The sequence below is a fragment of the Diachasmimorpha longicaudata genome, chromosome 6 (assembly GCF_034640455.1).
Source record: "Diachasmimorpha longicaudata isolate KC_UGA_2023 chromosome 6, iyDiaLong2, whole genome shotgun sequence".
NCBI classification, from domain to species: Eukaryota; Metazoa; Arthropoda; class Insecta; order Hymenoptera; family Braconidae; genus Diachasmimorpha; species Diachasmimorpha longicaudata.
In genome coordinates this window covers 5,029,338-5,050,899 of record NC_087230.1, presented here as the reverse complement: position 1 = coordinate 5,050,899, position 21,562 = coordinate 5,029,338, and the positions used below count along the sequence as shown (strand labels likewise).

Here is a 21,562-nt window from a genome sequence, read left to right as displayed (position 1 = left end):
AGAACTGACTCCCAGTTACCGCCACAAAATGTTGATGGGATCGAAAAAAGATTCAGCACCAGTGATGGACTAAAAGCGAGGGCAGCTGTCGCACGGGATTTTGATTCGATGAATCCTCTCTCATTCGACTCCAGCTGCGCTCCACGTCTCGATTTCGGAGGTTTTAGATGGTAGTTGTGGGAGGTCGTCCAGCGACTCCAACCCCTGGGGGACTACATCGCCATTGCCTCGAGGGAGGCAGGTGTGATCCATGCAATTTGCATAAACTGCTTGATCGAATGTTTCTTTTCCTTTCTTCTCATTTCCGTTCTTCTCTTGTTTTATTTTCCTTTTTCTAACTCAATCCAGGGACTTTTATTGGAAGAGAAAACGGATTAGGTGAAGGAGGATTGAGTTTTATTGAGTGAGAGGGTGATTTCCAGAATCGCTTTCCCAGGAATTATTGAAATCAGTGGAATTGTGGAAAGTAAATTATAAATACATTTTGCTGTCGTTAACCCAATAAAAGAAGATGAGAGGGAGAGACCGTATTTTTTATGAATTCAGAAAAAGGAATATTCATGGGGTGGGTATACCCTTAATTTTTTCCACCTCCCGATCATCATAAAATTCTCGTTTTATTATTCTCTATTATTCTTGATACATTTAAAAACATTTTCCTAAAAATTCTCGTTAAATCCATAATTGAAAAAATACTCCAAGAGGTGGTCACCCTCACAGAGCAGTTTCACCCTCTCAAATCATGTGTGAGTGAATACCACTAATAAGTGTAATAATAATATAACATGTAGTTGATAAAAACTGGACAGTTCGGAGACAGTTTATTTAACGCTCCTACTAACTATGCAACATTGTTAACATTTCTGGGTATTGTGTTCTCAATCTCAATCTAATGACCATAAATATGATATTTTGATGTTATCGCACACGAACAGCAATTTAAATAAAAATTATTCTACCGTTTCACAAAAGTTTCATTATTCATTCGTTCTGTACGTCTGTTTCCAAAATTTCTAAAAATTAATGTATATGATAAGTGATCTGCCTGACCATTTGTTTTTCTATTAAACTCAAGAGATTGTTTGACTTTCGCAATAAAGTAATGTCGCCACTAATTGTCATGTGATTTACGTTACATCATCTGTATGATTGCCAAATTAGTAATCTTTTTTCTGTCTACAAGGGCAATTGTTTTTCGCATTCATGTTCTTATCGATCACAACATTTACGACCATTAAAATCCAATCGACTCTGAATCTGAATGTTCCCACATCACATGTGATTACTAGTTTGAACCGGTAATATTTCATGATGTGTTATTCCCTCCATTTAAAACATAAAACGCTCGATGAAATTTATTTGTAGTTTAATTGTGGGTCTTGTAATTTATTGCTTGCGTATCCGTAAATATGTTCAATAGGACTCGAACAGCTTTTCCACTATCACGTGTCACCTGAAAACCATGATTCATCATGATCTATGAATGTTTACTCTTCACTAATTCTCTTCACAAACGAAATTCGTGAGCTGTTAAGGAATGGTACAGGTCAGTATGATCAAATGAATATTCGTTAATAGTTAATGATCAGCTCACGAGGCGGGCAACTGTCAAGTCAAAAAAGACTCATCAAATATACGTTCGTTAACTATTAACGAATGGTAGAGGTGAAAATGACCAGATGAATATTCACTAATAGTTAATGAACGACTCATCTGACTGGCAAATATAAAGTCAAACAAGGTTTATTAAATTTCTATTCATTAACTATTAACGAATGAACGTTTCGTGGAACCAAATGGGCCCTAAAAATGAAAATCCATTCGTTCAAAATTACTTATCGATTCTATCAGTTTATGATAATGAAATCTGGAATTTCCTTACCAAATGCCCTGCGTCTGGAAAGAAATAGAGAGTGAAATCCTTGTAACGTCTTCCATATGCTTCGATTACATTGTCCACCACCAGTGCTGCTCTCTGGGTATAAACCCATCCATCATCCATCCATCCATCTTCATTCTCAAAGACTTTATCCACCCACGTCGCGGTTGAACTAGCGGGGATTAATCCGTCTCTTCCACCACTCAAAATAATCATCTTCAGGTCACTGTTCTTCAATATATTCCGGACTAACAATCAGAGAAAAATTGATGAATTGTTTGGCAGTGGTCAATCCCCACGCATAAGTATCACTTGTTACTCACCAGAAGAGATCATAGGCTTCATGAATTCAGGAAGTGTAGCATTATACACTTCCATGGTTTGGACACCATAAGTCCTGGGTACACCTATCGCCGGTTTCACTTTGGTATTCATGAAATCGTTGATTTGGTCAGAGTCGTAAAAATCTTTGAATTTACGTTCTACACTTTCGTAAACTGTTTCCAAATCACGGCACTCCGGATGCTTTGATACCATACCCAAGAGCTCCGCCATTCCGTTAAAAGCCTCAGTCCACTTCTGGTTTGCTAGATTTTGTCTCATTAATTTATATATCTTATCAATAGCAACGTTCTGGGTGGCGTTCAGATATCCCTGAAATCAATATCGATCATTGTAATTTAAGACTCGTGATTAGCATCGCAGAGAAGGGATTGAGAAGGGATTTATGTTCATACCCTTTCGTTATAAAATGTTCTTAGTGTCCAAGAGGTATCCGCCGGTGATATGTAAGGGCTGCTCAACCCCACACCCTTTAAGTTACTCCAAGGCAATCCAGAACTGCTAATCTGACGATAATCATCAGACAAATGATGTGTGGATAACGCAGAATCAGAGAGAATTGAAGGTAACTTACCGCAAGCTCTGCAACTTTAACAGCCAATTTACCACCGTAGGAATGACCAAATATGTACATTGGAACCTCCCTGAATTCTTTGTGTGTGTTCAGAAAACCCAACAAGCAATCGCGAACATCCAAAGCTTCATTTTTCCCGGTGGGGCTCTGGCCGTTTGGTGAGATACGACTGAAACCTGAACCAGCTGGAGCATCAATGTACAGAACGTTGAAGTCGTTGACCCACGATGTTTCGCGAATCGTTCCATTAAGGTGTAGAGGGCCGATTTGAAGAAAATTTCCACTACCACTGCCACCATCACCAGGACCTCCGTCCAGCCACACTACCAATGGTCGTGAGACAACATCGTAACTCGGTGGTCCCCCTGGTGGATGGACAAAGTACAACCACCAAAACATCGAAGCACCACTTCTAGTCTCTTCTAATCCCCAATCCTGTGGACTTCTACCAAAACCTGGTGAGATTCGTATGCCATAATCTGGAGCTGTTACATAAGATGAGCTGTCTTATAGCTGAGTACGAGAAATATAACCGTACACTGAGAGAAAAATATAATATTGTCAATCACATTTGTTTTGGAAAAACAACTGTCTGAAATTTCCGTTGGAAAATCCGCTTTAAATTGTTATCAGAAGAATATTTAATTGGCAAAAATTATATTTTTCTCTCAGTGTAGTAATTGATCGATTCCTCCTGCTGATGCATTCACTCCTTGGAAGGTTGACAATATTTTTTTAACTTGTGATGAATCATTCAGATTGACAAATGGACTTCTATTTTACTATTATCTTACGTTGAAATAGAAGCCACAGCCACGTCCACCACCGCATAACTATTATTGATTCGGTGACGTATGATCCCCGTTTTACACTTCAAACTGCAACAGTTTGAATGGGAATATTAGAACATTCTATTGATGTTTGGGTAACGATCGAAGTTATAAGATTCGAACCTGCGGAGATTTTTCGTGGTGAGGATGACTTGTAATGGGTTCAGATAATCGATATAAACAGTGGCTTCTCAAGGACCGGTGTGTCCTGCCGGAATTTCCTGAACTGTTAGCTTCTATTCCATAAGGAGTTCCTTCAATATGTAGAAAGGCAAATATTATTTTCTTAATAATAATAAGGTCAATATAATAACAATCTGTTAGCTAATGGTAAAATGAGAGTATGTTATGTATCAATGTCGACAACTGATTTTTTCTAAGCTGTCTCTCTTCTACTCCTTCTCATAAGAAAATCGCGAAGGCAATCGGCGATATGTGATTTTTATACTTCAGATGTGAGATCGAATTACCCAGACTTGCGCTGAACCACTTTGACGACTGATCTGAGACTCACACGACAAAGGTATTTCATTAAATAACCCTTTTAATTAATAAATTTCTACCAGATCATTTAGTCAACTAGATAACAATATGATAACGTCCACGTAGACATATAATACCGGAATTTTTAGCACGTACATTTCCGCATTTTGGTGGTAACATAATTGAATGAACCATAAAAAAGTCCTGATAACAATTATCGTTAATACGAGTAAGGAATTAATAGCAAAAAATAACGGGTCGATGAAAAGGAATCGTATGTAAAAAAATCCATCAAGAAAATATTCGCATGTAATACCACAAGAGCTCCGAAATTATCGGATATTTCCCGATAGGTTCGTTGCAAACAAATGAACGTGTCAAGTTTTCCAGTTTAAAAATCACGAGCGCGAAGCGCGAGTGATTTTTCTGGAAAACTTGACGAGCTTATTTGTTTGCAGGGAACCTTGAGGGAAATATCAGATAATTTCGAAGTTCGAGTGGTATTCGGGGGATTATTTTTTGCATCCAAATCTTGGCCGATAGAATTGCACCATGAGACATAATTTTCAACGAATTGCCATTTAATCTGTCAGATACAATTGAGGGTTACTTCAACATTTGTTTTTTTTTATATATATCAACATGCAAAATTTCCAGTGTAATTTTCAAGAATATCCGCTGAAATACCGTGTTGACTATACAAAATAACGTCGAATGGTGCAATCCTATTGGCCAAGATTTGGATGGGAAAAATAATCCATCAAAAAACCTCCCCCTAGGAATCGAGCAAACAAAACCAGAAATCCAACATCAAATACAATCCTAACAAATCAATAATCTGAATGACATGATAATTCAGTACATTCAAATGCACTCATATCGAACCAACAATCGTTATAACATAAATATTCAGCTTATTTTTGGCACAAAATTCCACACCTATAACAACTGGTAACGGATGCTCTCTTCACAAATCATCACCACTCACTATCGATATTCTCGAAAAATTTTGGCCTACTCAGTTCAGTTCCCCTCCCCAAGAAATATCGATTATTTTTCTCTTCTAGAATCAGAACCATACGTCTAATCTGCAAATACAAGTTGGAAATTTCTAATATTTTCAAGCACCAGGTAGCTCGTTATGCCCCTTCATTTCTCCCCTTCATTTTATTACAAAAAATCATTGGAGGATAGATTCATTACAGCTCTATTTATGATAGGGACAGTTTCACTGCAATCGTGTTTATTCCGTGACTATTCAATTACTGGGTTCACAATATTTATATTTAATATTTCCATTACATCTGATAGTAGACTCTTCGATGTAAACACGGAAAGGAGAATCAATATATCGATTTTTGATACGATACTCGTCTGTATCTAATACAATGAACTGTTCACGATTTTCTGCTATAATTAAAGGAGTTACGAGCAACGAACTGAGTAATAATTAAAGAAGTTCTGTTGAATTATATAATAACAAAATGGTGTGATGAATTGTGCGATAGTATGCAATAATTGTTGTATCAATTTTGAAAGAGAAAAATTAGATTAGACAAAATTAGATAGAATCAGTAGTAACTCAAAAGCAGATAATTGATAATAATTCTAAAATCGTCTCCATTTAAATCGAATTTTATTGATAACATAATTTTTCTCTCGTAAATCAAAAAGTACGGGACATCTCTAAATGACAAATAATTCTATCAAATTGAAACAATTTCACTGGCTGATGAATCAAAAATCCAATAAAGTCAAAACTATCGAAGCAATTTCCCTGAGAGAAAGCCACGTATTTGAAAAAGCCCGGGGGCTATTCATTTTCTTTATCCCAGTACATATATTCGATTCAAGTACTGCATCACCTGCTAAAGTCTCCCGTGGGTACGGTTACATGAATGAATACAGCCAACTCCCTATATATTCAACTCAATGTATTTAGATACGATAATGTCACTCGCCTTCTGCCCCCTCCGGCGGTGGTGAGCGGTGGAAAATAAATAAAAAAAATTCGAGATAGAAAAATGTACTGCAGAATCGAATTGTGTTAGGATCGAGCTCCATTCATGACCTACAGACAATGGCTGGTGGATGAAAAATGGGTGGAAAAATCATGATACCTCTGCTGTGTATCAAATTGAATTTCCCTTCCTCTTTCTCTTTAAAAATAAGCGTTTTTACAGCAGTCGATCGACGATTGGAGCTGGCACAATGTTATGTCGTATTTTTAGTCAAAATATAAAGGAAACCTGACTTGTATTATTGCGACGATTTCCCTGCGAAGAAATTCAATTATATGGAGGGGAATATTCAGGATAAATTACGTATCTTTTCTGTGATTGCGAAGTAAACTGCAGTTGAAGTAATTTTTATGGAATTTGTCCTACATGTTCCGTAATGTTTGCTGAATATTTCTCTTTTCGGAGTTTTTTCTGGAGATTCATTTACACCAGTTCTACACTCTATTAGATTTCCATTAAAAGATGTCGAGTGATTGTTGTAAAAAAAATAAAACATTGAAATGGCCTTTACCCCCATGTTAAAAGTGAAAAAATATATCTCGGACTGAGATGGAAAATCGAAAATACTCTCAGAAGCTTGTCAAAGGTAATCATCAAAATATATCAACAACTTAATTCACACAACGACAACTTTAACATCGGTGCATCAAGAATAAAAATGATACGATGTCCCGATTTTTACTGAGAATATAAATGAAATCTGATGTGTTTCTGTGCCGATTTTTCTTGGACCATATTCACTTAACGAAAGTGGAAAATTGAGGCTGAAACACATCACAATGTTTCCCGTAGATAAAACAAGTTTGTAGGAACATTGATCAAAGATAGTCCGATGTGATAAAAATCGTTGGAAATACAGACGGTACGTTATCCTGATATCTCAAATATCAAAAAGGGAAACGAGTCAAAACGTGTTGAGGATGAGATACAGAAGGAGTGGAATAAAAGCAGTAAAATGGAAAAGGTTCATTCGGTACAGGAGATATAATGGGAGTGAACGGAGTCCAATACGTGTTGGATGCGTCGGTGGAGATGGAGAAGGGGCTGGATATTTTTACGGAACCCGGAATACTACAAAGAATTGGCCTTTTGACCTGGGAGAGCTTTCAATTAGAACGAGCAGAGGAAATAGCCGATACTAATGTGAACAACCTCGTACCTCCCTTCTTTCTATCCTCTCACTGATGGAAAAGGGCTGACTGGACACCAGCATTTGGCTCATATGAAGGCATCAAAAGATTAGGGTAAAATTGCGAAATTCATTTTTTTTAATTTATTCAACATTTTGGGAACCTTTTTTCCTCTTAATAACGAATAGGAAAAAAAATAGTGAGTGGCAGGAAAAATTAAAAAAAAATCATTCATAACAGATTCTGTTGATTAAAAATCAACTTATTGGTCTCTAATTTGTCAATTATATTGTACAATCCTATCCTATTGTCCATTGTATTGTACAATATATCAATATTCTATAACAAACGAGGATAATATCATAATAATGTTTTTCTGTGATACATTCCTCAACAAGATTAGCAGCACTTCAGGGCTAATAAATCGTAAAAAGTAGATTAGTAACCGGAAATTTTCTGTTTAATTTTGCTATTTGTACATGCAATCACAATAAATTCACAGAATATTCCCTTTTCAACGGTTTTAATTTTCTTTCCTTTTTCCTGCATACGAATAATTCCCTAGTTTATTAATTCAAATATTGGCAATACATTCGAGAATCGAATATGAGAATGTAAATCAACACCAATTTTTTTCGTATGTTCCGAAAGCCCTGCATCAACTGACCCGATCCGCAAATATTAAACAATTTTAAATGGCGGGGAACAAATAAAAAAACAATGATAGCATATTCATCCGGTTGTATTCGCTTAACTGAAATTTAATTCCGAGATATCATTTCGATATCATGCATACGAATGACTATTCAATTTTCCAGATATTCCTGAAAATGAATGAATGAATAAAGGGCAACTGTGTATGTCTAACCCCACACACGACTGAATCCAGGGCTTTTCCAGTGTGCGAGCGATGGGAAAGACTCGTTACTCGTTACTCGATGTATAACGAACACTGAGCTCGAGGATACGTGAACAGAATGTAAGAATTCTTGTTCCGCTCCATTTCATACGAACGGTATAATTCGTAAGAATTGATCTGGCAATTCGATTTTTAAGGATGGAAAGAACTGTTTTGAACTGTGTCAAGTACTTTTTTTTCTCCATTTCTTTCAGTTGAGGGGGAGACTAGCGAAATTGAAAAATCGACAGTTCCACTCAAATTTTGCGCTCGAAAAAATTTCAGTCATTCATCTCATGAGACAAACCGTAAAGTGCCAATAATTTTGGGTATAAAGAGAAAAAATTCTGAGCAGGAAGTTAATTGTCCTGTTTGAGTCCTGACAATTTCATTGATCAGAACATAAATTTATTTGAGCTTTTCTATTATACGCAGATTCACATATTAAATTAGTTTATTAAGTGAAACTGCTAACAAATAGAATTTTGCTTAATGTGAAAAAAGGCACGACGATATTTGCACCATAGTTGACATGATTATGAACAAATAATAATTATTGATTGAAATTCTTCATATTCCACAACAATAGAATTTAAGGGGGATGGAGATCATTCCGCCCCCACAGAGAGCGAAAATTTTTTTTTTAATTACAAAACCGTCAAACCACAATTTAGTCAAAATTACGAAACAGTTACGCATTTTTTCATCCAACGTTCCCCACTTTTTCGTGAACATTCTGGACTTTTTCGTTAAACTTCACTAAAAAAGTGCGTAACTGTTCCTCTTTCCCCGTGCGCTGGCCCCGCAGGGCCTCAAACCATCCTATTCTCCCCTTTTCCATGTTGTCAAAATATCCATCTCCACACTAAACTTTCATTCATACAATTCCCACCAAAAATCTCCAAATAAATTTCAAAACAAGATTTCTCTCCCTCAACCTCAAGATACCTCATTCCTATTAAAACATGAGTCTCCATAAATATTAACATCCCCTATGATACGAAAAAAGGACAATTGTCTTGAGGGAACTCAGACATGCAGACTAAACTACCAGAAAACAGTATGATACTAAATATAGAATGATCCTTGGCAAGGGAATAGGAGGGTTGGGGGATAAAGGCGAGTAGAGATAGGAATGAAAGCTTGCTGAATTCAAGCCGAGGGATGGGGTATATATACGGGGAATAGGATACATAGTGGAATGAAGATAGGTAAGAGAAGGGTATAGAGGAAACAAGGGAGGTCTGAAAAGGAGGATGAAACCGTATAGACATGAGATTCTGAACAAGGAGAAACTCGAGCGAGCGGAACGAACACTGCCAGTGGATAGTGGAGGGCCGGTGTAACTAGTCGTGGCAGACCAATGAGAACATCAAGAGATACGAGATGGCAAGTAAGGGTTGAAACATCCACGACATGTCGGTGTAATTAATCGCACTGTGGATGTTACTCCTTTCGTAGAAGTGGGTTATGCCCTTGTCATATAATCCACCTTTGTTTGAGATTTATTACAACACTTGGAGAGAAATTTTATGGATTTTTCACTTGTCAAATATTCCCTTCGCGTAGAGATAACTTTGTTGTGAGAATTACCGCGACAAAACGAGCGTTAATTACTTGAGATAATGGGAACATGTGACGAATGGAATATTTTATCATTTGTGGAGACAATTGTGGAAAGTCATTGTGATGAGATGAAATTATTGTCATATTTTAAGACATGAGGAAACGATCAATAAAAAAATCGATACATTCGATAGTCTCCTTTAATGGAATGATATGTATATTTCAGTCATATTATATATAATTGGAATGCATTGGTTAAAGGACTTTCGTATTTTTAATACTTTTATATAAATATTGAAACTTTTATATAAATTCTAAAACGCGTTAATCCTACTCGAAAATAAAATTATTAAGTTATGAGGAACGTATTTTCCCAGAAATGGTCACTATATAAAAATTCCCGATACTACATACATAATATATATTATAAACTTAATAAAAAATTTAAAACCATAAAAAATATGTATTTTTAAGCAGCAACATGCGCTCATTCTTCACACCTGTAATTCCATTTCGAAAAATTCTTCATTTATTTATTTAAAAGCCATTTCATGCTCTTTTTTCTTTTACCACATACCATAAAATACGCGCCAATACCTCGTGTTCTAAAAGGGACGTTTCCCTCTGTAAATCCTACCCCATCAGCCGAGGTAATACACCATATATCGGCAGAGTCTACTCACCAATAATTTTGATAACGAAAACCCCTCCAGGAACTCCAGGGGGGGCATCATTCACATTTCATCCCCTTGTAAAATCAGCAAACCCTGCCCCCCTTCCTTCACCACTTTGTACCGTCAACCTGATAAAGATTTCCCCCTCAAAAGATTTTTCCGTCACTTAACAAGCCGAATGTCAAAATTCCACGGCGATTTTCATGCAGTTGGCTTTAATCCCAGTTACATCTTCTAGATGCATATCCCCTTCATCCTTTCATCTTTCTACCCATCCTCAGCGTTCTCACCACACGAACAGAAGCTCTTCGTTGGTAGGATGCGGAAGGACGAGCACAGGAGGAGGGGGGGCCCCGCAGCGTGGGCGGGAGAGGGTGTGGAAGAGGGAGAGAGAGGAGAGGCAGGGGTTACGTAACTTTAGTCAAGGATAGCCGTCGGTAATTCCGGGGGATCAGCCCATAGAGGTCACAAAAGCTCTGCTGCGGATTCCGCCCTGTTTCAGCCCTGAGAGAGACAGTGACTTTTGATACGGCGGGTAGTTGAATGAGGGTGAGTGAGATAGCAGCGGATTGTGGAGTTCGAAACTCGGTTGTCGCGCAATAAATATGCCGCTTACCTTACTCCCTTGTGCCCTTGTTTCGCTCTTGGCAATTTCATCTCCTCTTCAGTTTCTCTACTTCGAGAGATTTACGGGGGGGTGCAGCTCCTCTTTTTATCTAATTATCGCACATACCTGGTTGAATCTGATCGTTAATTGAATTTCAAAAGGGTGAATTGAATTTTTTGGGAGGATTATTTTAGCAAATATTTATCGGTTTTGGAAATTTTTAGGAGGGGCGGGTGGGGGATGAAGAGATATCTGAGAGAAGGGCTGACGTTTCGGTGGGTTCAGAGTCATTGGTTAATTCTGAAATGATTAAATTTTCGTCTCCAATGTACTGGGGCACAATGGGGTGGTTTTAAGCGACTAAAAAAATGAGATTCAATTTTTTCCGGTTGAAAAAGCAGAAATATATCAGGAAATTCAAGGGGATTCAGGCAGGATTTCAGACTATATTTTATACATGTGTTTGGACTGATTTTACATGATCGCATTTAATTAACTGTTTTGACTGCGATTAATTTAAATTGACGACGTCGGAGTGATAAGTGATAATTTCAGCTGGGAGAATTATTGAAAGTTATTATTACACAGTAAAAATGATCAGTGAATTTCATGACTAAGAATGTTTCAGAATGTTTAAACAAATTTTTAAACATTTGGCTCCATTTTTATATCTTGCCGGAACTTCGTTAATAAAAAAAGCACAACGATAGACACTTCCAACAGTCGAGTGTTGCAGTGTCGCCGGATATACGAGCGATGGCGAGGGGTTGAAGGCCTGTGGATATAAGAGCGTAGAAAGGGAAAGAGACAAAATCTACTAGTGCTTACGATTCACTGAGCTTTGTTGGATCAACCAATCTAAGACGGATTCTCAGAAGCTCCAATGACCGACTGGATTGCCTTCTATCCACTTTATTGAGATCAATGCTTATTGAAAACGAGCTTTCTCCACTCATTCTCCCTTCATCCTCATTTTACTAGAATTTTTTTCCCCTCTCGTGAATCGATACTCAATCCTTTCCGAGTGTAACTGCTCTTGAGGGATTGAGGAAAGACTAGAATGATTGAGAATATATTTTTCATTCTCATCAGAGTCGTGCGAGATGGCTTTGAGGATTTTTGAAAAATCATTTTTTTATTTATTGATTCTTCTTTGATGTATTTTCTTAACAATGTGACAGTCGCGGACCAATGCATCGACCTGTTCGTCTGGCTTTGCGACAATCTATCCCCCGAATTCATCGTATTTTCTTCACTCGTGAGGGGGCACAAACGTATTGTCAGAGCTGAGAAAAATTGCTGGGTCTTCTCGTCGTCTCTTTCCACTGAGTTTATTTTCTTTGTGATTTTTTTTCCAGGTTTATTTATTTTCAATTTTCTCTTGCTGGGGGTCTTCCTGCTGGGGGTTTATCCACGGGAGAGAATTCGATGGGACAGGACACTTTTTACGATGTTTTTTTCAGATAAATAAATATAACTTCAATCAATTGACTTCATTTTATTTCAGAGAGAAAATATTTTCTAGGGGAAATATTTTTTAACAGGTGTGGAAATTGTTTCTGACAGTGCTTGAGGTGTAGGAGAGTTTTACGGAAAATATTAGGGGAATGGACGAAGCTGGTTAAGAGGGGTGTAATTATGTTTCAGGTGATATTCTGGAATGAAGATTTTATGGGGGATTATAAATACCAATACGTAGGAAGTAAAAATCATAAAATCCATACATAAATAACTTCATGTACGAATAACTCTAAACGAAAAAAAAACGACAAAAAAACGTCAACTAAACCACGAATTAAATATAAAAAAAATAAGAATATCAAAATATAGAACAGAAGATGCTTTAAAAAATGAGCAAAAAATGATGTTCTAGAATAAACCAATTATCTGCAATTAATTTTGGAAGAAGTTTGTTATAGTATCCCCCTTTTGTCAAATTTAACGTGTAAACACAAATCAAGTTTAAAAAAATTCACGGCAATTATGATTATTTTCTGTTTATCATCCGAGAATTCCTCAAAATCTCTATCCATCAACCTCTTTGGAATTCTTCAATCCTCATCACCTGAAAAATTACAAAAAAATAATGAGTTCTTCCTTAACTACCCCACTACAGCAAAAAAGCCATCATTCTAGTCGATCTTTCAGCCTGAACATTTTATTCTCACCCACCCCTAGTTCTTAACCAACTCCAGTAAAAGATATTAAAGCTAGCGTGCTCCTAGTCCTCATCACCCTGACGTTCCGCCCTACAACGTAATTCTTGAGTACTCGTTGCTGGGTTACACACTGGAGCAAACAGGAGAAGCTAAAAAAACCGGGAAAAATAAATAAAGGAAGGAGTCTCTCACAAAAGAGGGAAGTAGTCTCCGGTGCGAAATCCTCTTTGCTAAGTTTTATTTACATTCCAAGGTGTATTCCACTGTTCCGCAGACGTCACTGTGCTCCTCATTCCACTTAGCAATCTCCATTGCACGAGAGCCGTCGGCTGTTGTAACGTAACCTAGACAGTTTTAATAAAGCAAACATTGAATAAATGAAATTTCAACGAAAAAATTTACTGTCAGTATTACAATACGACACTTATCTTACCGGAGGGCTTTTTTTCTACCGGTTTTTCTCTCGCTTTTGACTACGTTTCATCACTAATTCAGAGCTTATTTTATGTCTTGTGAAGTCCAGACGAAATTGAATTAATTTAATGGTTGGAAATTCGCTGAGTTTTTTATTTGAAACATCAAGGAACGGTTCAGGCGGATTTAGTGTTTTCTGTTTATCATTCCCTCCACTCAAAGATTTACTGGTAAATTTCAAAATTAATGAATAAAATAATCAGGAAATATAAATACAAATGAAATCATTCAACCCTTAATTTTGCTTTTCGTGTCCATGAGTCTTTCCGCTTTCTATTAACAATTTTCCAAATTAAAAAAAACGTCAATAAAGCGCTGGTAGACATGGATGTCCATATTTATTGATTTAGTTCGCAGACATGTAGACTCTTAGCAAATCACAAATTTCACCCGCTGAAATAAAAATAATTTCCAACTCCCCAACTTAAGATTCAGATCGAAAGTTGTCCGTTGATCTCGTTCAAAGATTGAGATGAAATTTAAGCGGTCAACTTTTCTCCAGATGAAGTCAAAGAAAAAAAAACCCTCAGACATGGTGGGGTTGGCGGGAAGGGGAACTCCCAGGGTAATCGTGAACGTGAAAAAATATGAGGGGAAAGTAATAAACGCCAGTTGAATAGAACTTTTCTATCCATAAATTGTCGAAAGTTCCTCTTTTATCGTGGAACAGGGTCGGTGAACTTCTTCCGTTCAGTTATGATTTATCTTTTCTGCACACGAGAGCCCAACGTCATACCAAGAAAAATATTTCAGAATGTTGGTAATAGAAAAAATGAATTGAAAAAGAGAATGATAAGGGTGGTGGGGGAGTTAGAGTGGGTACAACGAGGAATTAAGATAATCCAGTAATAATGTGAAGAATTTACGCTTCCTCTATGACGAAGGCAGTATAGGAGCAAAGAGAGGATAAAAAAAAATCAGGCATATCACAATGGCGTAAAGACTCACAGAATATTTTCATCTCATAAAATCTCCCAAATCTCCGAAATTCCATCATTAAATACTGAAGATAACATTAAACTGCTATTGCTGCGGCTTTACTTGCATCGAGAGATTTACCATAAAAACAAACTTTTTCATGTGAATCCCTATCTACAACGCTGGTCGTTTGAAAGAAAAAGAGAAAAAAAAACTGATAAGCAAGTTGAATTTGTACTCACGAGATGCGACTATCGCGTGCAACCACACGAGGAATCGAGGATTTCTTTCCCTTTCCCTTTTTTCCATTTCATTCTTCTCGTATTTTTATCCAAACGATTATTTCAAAGGTAAATGGTAGATAGAGCGAGATTGAGGTGGATAGGGGTTAGAGCTTTTTTCCTTGAACTCGTTACCAAAATTTTAACGAGTTCCCTTCGATGCAAAGAGTTTTCGGTATATTCCACTTGGAAAGCGACGAGAAGACCACTTCAAGTTATATCGTTATCTATTGAAATTCCTACATCCATTCGAAATTCTCCAACACCCATGATATTCCGGACAAGCTCCCTTCCACCCTTTCACCCCCATTCCCATACCTCTTTCGGAAACTTCTCCCACGAAAACCCAAAAGGGCTGGAGTTGAATGGATTTTCCATGATGTTGTCGGGAAATTCGTAGGACACGAGTATTTATGTAAATTTTCTCTCTGAATTCAGTGTGAAATCATCGGAGATTGCTTGCATATTAATATTCATGCGCATGGACAATGACAAAAATTGGATATCACGGGTTTATGGTCGCACGATTTTTTTCATTTCCCTGTAGTGATGTACACACCGAGTTAATTGTCCCCATTCGCATTTAGTGTACAATATTCTCACGTAGAAAGATTTTGGTCTCTCAGAGAGGTTCAAACCGACTCTCAAAAATATTTCCGAAAGATAATCCAGAAGATTCGTTAAGAGTATTTTCTTGTAAAAAAAAAATCACCATAACTTGTGAGTCATTCAAGGATGTATTCATTATTTAGTGTTTAATAGGGCTCTGAGGCTAAATAGTATTGAGTTAATCAATTAACGTACAGTTTGATAAAATTTACTAAACCACACTATTCAATTTGAACATTTATCATTGTATATTGACAAAACGTGGTGTGAGCTGGGAGAGAATAAAATGTACAGTTCAGAGGACCAGTAGTGATGGTTTAAATAATACTCGACTGGGAGATTTCCTGTCACACCAAACAACACTCACCCAATATTGAATCTATCTCCAAACACCTGTTTACAAAAATTCCTCTTTCTCAAATAGGAAGATTAACGATCCTGGTTGCACTTGGGGAGAGGAGCCCCAGGATTTTGCTTATGTCCTGTGAATTAACCACCAATCCAACGGAATTGGATTCCTCGATCCCATATGTAAGACAACAAATTGACATAGCATTCCATATCACCTGACGTCTCCAAATAAATTCAAGTTCTACCATTTCAACCAAATAAAATAAATAAAAATAATCTAATTCAACTTACCCAAATAATTTCGTCGATTTTCTTCGATTTTCCACACCACATCACAGATTTTCACGCACCCATCACCAATTATTACTGAACATTCATTTATCAATGCCACCCTCATTCCCTCATTTATTCAAAACTGCATTACCCCTTTCATTATCAACACAACAAAGCCCCTCAAAGTGCCAGCGTCCCTCCCCCGCCCCTCACTCATAATGAATTTACCATTTATCAAAAAGGAGCTTAAGTTTTCTAATTTAATACGCCTGAGAAAATCTCCGAGATGGCATCTCCTCCATCGTGACGTCAAACATACAATTCTACAATTGTTCCATTCCATTGTTTTCAAACAGAAAGCCCATTCTAAGCCCACACCCCCCTCTCACCCTTCCACTCAACCCCATCCCCCCCGTCCCTCACTATAATAGGTTTGTCTTACTTGGGCCGAGGGAAAGGGGAAAAAGTAGTAAACCTATTTGGCTCACGAAATTGAAACTTGCTGGTTGGAAGGTGGAAAAGCGGAAGTGGAGGATCGAGAGAGACTCCTCTACTTTTCCATCTAGCCGAGCACTCACCACTTGCTCCAGTGAATAAAGTGGAGAACGAGATAGAGAGACAGAAAGGAAGAATGAGGAAAAAAGAAATAGTGAGAGACGAGGGAAGCGTAAGATAACGAGAATATTAATATTAATAGTTTTAACGACGAGGTGGGGGTTTTTCAATAAGTTCTGCTATTGTTAAATTTTAGTGTAGTTAATAACTTAGGACAATGGCATTGGGGTGACGTTGGAACGGTGGGAGGAGGAAAAGGGTGGGGTGGATCATTACATCATTATCGTCAGAGGACAAGCCCTAAAAGGCTCTTAAAGACGCACACAGTTGGGCCCAGCCAACAGGAAAACTCATTAAAGACTTTATTACACGGGTAGAGAACTCGTGGAAGTTTATCGAAAAGCATATAGTTTTCGGTATTATAAACGTAGCTTGAGTGAGTCACGTGTACAGCCCTCGAGCGTTACTCGGATAGGGGGGGGTGGGGGTGGTGGGTACCCCTCTCTTTCCATCTTGGGTGAATTGTGATGTCGTGATCGAGAGACGAGGTACTCTCTGAGGGGGTTGGTTGTTCTCCTTCTTGCTTCTTGTATTCACTTCCCGCTGGTCTTGGGATCCTTAAAGTTGAGCTCAGTAACTCTCAGTATGGGGTAATTAATTGTTGTATACTGAAAATCAAGTTCTGGGAATACTCAGACAACGGGTTATTCCGTAAGTTCTTGGGGGAGTTGTCTACTGGGGTAATTGGTTCTTGGAACAACGGTAAAATGGCAATTCGAGGATTTCATGGGAGTGGGGAATTGGGGGAGGTAGTCGATATTTTAAGACGATTTCTGCTGGTGGAATTGGTATCATTGTTGTGAGTGAAAGAGTTATATTGTTGATATATTTATTTTGAAATATTTGGAGTGAAGGGAGGGGCCAGTCGATGGATAGACGATTCCATATTTCATTGAATGTTCAATTTGTTTTTTCATTTTTTTAGATCTTTTAATTGTTCAAGTAACGAACGGTTGAGCGGATTTTCAAATTTAGTTATGGGAATCTTACGAAGTTGAAAAAAAATTTTAATCGAATGGAAATTGTCGTAAGAGGAACCATTTGCAGCTGAAAGCATGTAAAACGTTGCTTCTCGAACCTGTATGGGGCAGGATCGATTGGAATCTTGGTTTTTCTCACTTTATAACATAACTAATGATTTATCAAAGGTCACTCATTCAGTCCCGAACTCCAGTGAAATATTTCTCCCCCCTCCATGTCCCTCCTTAAAGTGAAACAAAAAGGGGAACAGAAATTATTATTTTTCTCACTGTACATAACGTCATTTACTCAAAACATAAGCAAGAGAAATGGAACTGTCCTGGAAGATGAAAAAATCTCTCGGAAACAGACAAAATCTGCGAACCCAGATTAAGTATCCATTAAAAGTTACATTTTAATACCATCAAAAATTGTCAAAGCCCCTCGGAACGTACGAAAGGGATTATTAAAAAAAAAAGAAAACAAGAAAACCGAGAAAAAAAAATTCCATCATTTTATCGCGTGAAATGGAAATATACCTTTATAGACGCATTGAAAGGGCTTTTGAGAATCCATATCACAAAGCGAGAGAGTCATGGACGATACCCCTGGCTTAGTGTAAATTACAGTCGCTTGCTATACATGGAAGCGAGAAAGAGAGAGAGAGAGAGGGAAATGTGTAAAAAAGCATCGCTGGGCACTAGTATATGTGAAGGCTCCCGATTCAGCTTTGAATCGCGCCGATAGTACTCCGATGGAAATGCACAATGAAGCCACCCATCAGCCTGGCACTCGTCGTGAATCATCCTAGCAGTGCTTATCTAAACTCGAGGCCCTATTGCCCTGGGCCTTTTCAGGCTTATTATACGAGCGAGTATTTTTCTATTTATTTTTGCACAAACAAATAAATGCAGACTCTCACATATCTCTGCTGTGCATTCATACCCCTGTGATTGCATTTTTAATCTATTTCAGGGCCACCCTTTATTATCAATGAAAATATCTCGATCTTCATTTTTTCAATTCAATGAAATCAAATGCGGAAATTTCCGAGAGTTAACGTCCGCGAATTTGCTTGAGGATTTAATTTCTATTCGATTTCAATTTCAAAATGTTCCAAAATGAGGCGGAAAATTCCCTCCCCCCTTGCCACCGCGAATCGTCTCACTTAGTCTGTTCTCCTACCACTGAAATCTCTAGTTAATAATTTCCACTCTTTTACTGGATAAGTAAATCTATCTTTGTTGTCTACAATTTTGTGTGCAGTGTCGCTGTTATTATGAACCTGTCGAGTTGCTACAATATTATCATAACTGCTACCACCCAGAATTTCTAAAAATAACGTATTCAAATCCAGACCATTACCCGAAATATATTAAAATGACTAGCTCTCTCTCCGCCCTGAAATATCCATTCTACCCTCCACATCGCTGCTCATCCCTTCCTATTCAAAATATTTCGATCTTTTCATAAAAAGCTCCCTTCGAAAAGAAATCCCGTAAATGAGAAAGCTCACCCATTGCTTTCATACCCACAGATTGTGAAACCGTAAGCTGGTGGAATTGGCTTGGGATTACACTCGCAAGGAACGGATCATCTACATCTCGATCTGGGATCTCAGAGGCTTGAAGACTCACCTCTTTTTTCGTCCACCGTCTAAAAGAGGTACCATAAGGACTCAAAGGAGGAGTTAAGGACACTGAGAGAGAATGAAAAAAACGTGAAAAAAAAAATAAAGTGAATAAGAGGGATGGTTGCTATTCCATGGTGGAAGGGAGTGCGAACGCTTGCCTTTCAATGTGCCTTTCCCTCCGGTAAATGGAAATGGATGGAGATTGAATTCGTCTGAAGATGAGGAGAAATTCGCTCGCTTGGTTGGCCAGAGTGTACCCAGAAGGAATAGTAGAGAATGGGAATCGGGGTGAAGGGAGAGAGGGAAATCGAGAAACTCGAATAAAGGGTCAGCAAAGTTGTGTCCCTCTCTCAGTCGGTGTGAGTTGAGAATTTTCCCCCTTCTCCAAACTCTTTTCTTACATTTGTCTCGCACCATCATTCTGCCCATGGAGGCTTGAAAATGTCGACAGTCCAAGCCCAACTCAGTGTGGTATTTCCTTTATTCCAGACATTCTACCAGTCTCCAATTTGCCACCTATTCACGATTAGAAAGCGTTGAATTGCTACGAACACTCTCTTCCTATTCGCAAAAGTCCCACTGGTGCTCTTCCCCGATCACTTTGGGGACTTCCATTCCTCTTTTGTTACGTATTCTACTGTTGTAGGAATCATGTTATTCAGACGTCGATTAGTAGGTTTAGACGAGCAAGAATAATTCTTTAAATTTACTCTTGAATAATAGGAATATAAATAACAGAACAATTCGAGTATTTTAGCACTTGACATTGTCATTAAAATTTCAATTGTTACTCTAGCCACAAAAGATGTGTTATTATCAACAACATTTAATGGGAAGTTCGTCTCAATGAATTATTTTTTTATTGTCTTCCTGAAGTTTAATTGCCCTTTGAGCTTCCAGTCCTCAAAATACAAATTAGAACGCAAATTTAAACCTAAAACTAATGTCATTGACAACTTCACTCTAGCCTTCCGGAAAGTCCATTCTTTCCGGTTTATCGTTGATGAAAATAAACACAACGCAGTAATTGTAGAACAAGGCTCTACCCTGAGTGGACACTAAACAGGATATTCCGATGTGCATTTTAAATTAAGGGAGAATGAAGGGTGAAAAGGCACACGGAGAGGTTCACTTGGTCAGTTCCACCCATAGGCAAAGTAATCTTCATATTTTTGCATTTTAATCGCATTCAAGAAAATTTAAATCACAACGTAAACATAAAGTTGAAGGTTGTTACTTCATTATTATAATAAAAATGCGTAGAGTAATGTAGGTGAAGGTAAAATGGTTGGCTGATGGATGTGGTTCTTTGATTAAAAATTCAAGTTGCAGCACGTACACAGTATCTGTCTCTATGTGTCATCAACTTTTAGAGAATATCTTATTTTCTTCCCCCAGTTCCATGCAACTTCAAAAGATTCAGGATGCGTTACTGAGATAAACTACACCGCCGAGTGGTGAATTTAGAACAGAAAATTTCAAAGTATTCTTCAATAAAGAATGAGAGAAGTTCAAAGTTGTAGATTTCTGGGAATTAAATTGGTAAAATAACGAGGTCTGTAATGGATTGCAGGTGAATAAATTGGATTATCAACTTTCACGAATCTCATAATCCATTCGGATTAATGGTATTCAGCGTATAATAAATATTATACAATTGCTGAGTGCTTCGGGAACGTAGATAACCGACGAAAACTCTAGTTCTCTCAAGACAATGGTAATTAAATAAAGTAAAGGGATATAAATGGAGTTTCAAGATTCAAGAGATTGTGGATATCGAGTGATCCCACCTTGAGTGAGTGAAATAACGTCTTGAGTTCTACTTGAATCAACGATTGAGACAATGGGCATTGTCTTGATAATGGTTGCGTTAAGGGGTGTCGCGAAATTTCAGTAATTTCTCTAGAAACGTTAAGAGCTGCCAACTTGGGATTTTGAATGCCATTGAGCATTCGGGAGATGTCGTCGTCAATAGACGAAGCTTTGAAGTTCAAAAGAAAAATTATCAACTATAGAATTTCAAGAAATATTGTTGAGAAGGACATGTGATATGTAAATGAAACTAATTTCATGCTACGATGGATTTGAAGGAATTTATAGGAAGTTGATCCTGCAATTGTTAGGCCTGCAGTTAATCTGAACCAATTTTCTAATTCAAGTCGATCAATGATAAATATTTTTGAACCCCTATAGTTTGCAAAAAAAATTTCTTAAAGACGTTAGTGCGAGTAGTGGAAAATTTAAAAAATTTCGACTACTCCTTCGAAATGGTAATAAACAGCGAG

At 37.6% G+C, this 21,562-nt stretch overlaps 1 protein-coding gene across 1 annotated transcript; it reads right to left on the bottom strand.

Annotated features, from left to right (window-relative positions):
* Positions 1 to 598: 598 nt before the first annotated feature.
* LOC135163367 (retinoid-inducible serine carboxypeptidase-like) lies at positions 599 to 5,240 on the bottom strand. The gene is made up of 8 exons (XM_064122746.1): positions 5,048 to 5,240; positions 3,749 to 3,879; positions 3,590 to 3,673; positions 2,796 to 3,280; positions 2,617 to 2,727; positions 2,203 to 2,533; positions 1,883 to 2,127; positions 599 to 1,453 (listed from the first exon to the last, which is right to left on the bottom strand). Exons 3-8 carry the CDS (start codon positions 3,624 to 3,626, stop codon positions 1,367 to 1,369), a joined length of 1,296 nt encoding a protein of 431 aa, XP_063978816.1. The 5' UTR covers positions 3,627 to 3,673; positions 3,749 to 3,879; positions 5,048 to 5,240; the 3' UTR covers positions 599 to 1,366.
* Positions 5,241 to 21,562: the final 16,322 nt, after the last annotated feature.

What these genes read in the sequence shown, in the direction of transcription:
- LOC135163367 (XM_064122746.1), bottom strand. Translation starts at nt 3,626, where the DNA reads ATGCGGTGGTGGACGTGGCTGTGGCTTCTATTTCAAC. An exon ending in TTAAAGTTGCAGAGCTTGCG is followed by an intron (nt 2,728 to 2,795) that starts GTAAGTTACCTT and finishes GATTATCGTCAG; the next exon opens with ATTAGCAGTTCTGGATTGCC. An exon ending in GAAGCCTATGATCTCTTCTG is followed by an intron (nt 2,128 to 2,202) that starts GTGAGTAACAAG and finishes TCTGATTGTTAG; the next exon opens with TCCGGAATATATTGAAGAAC.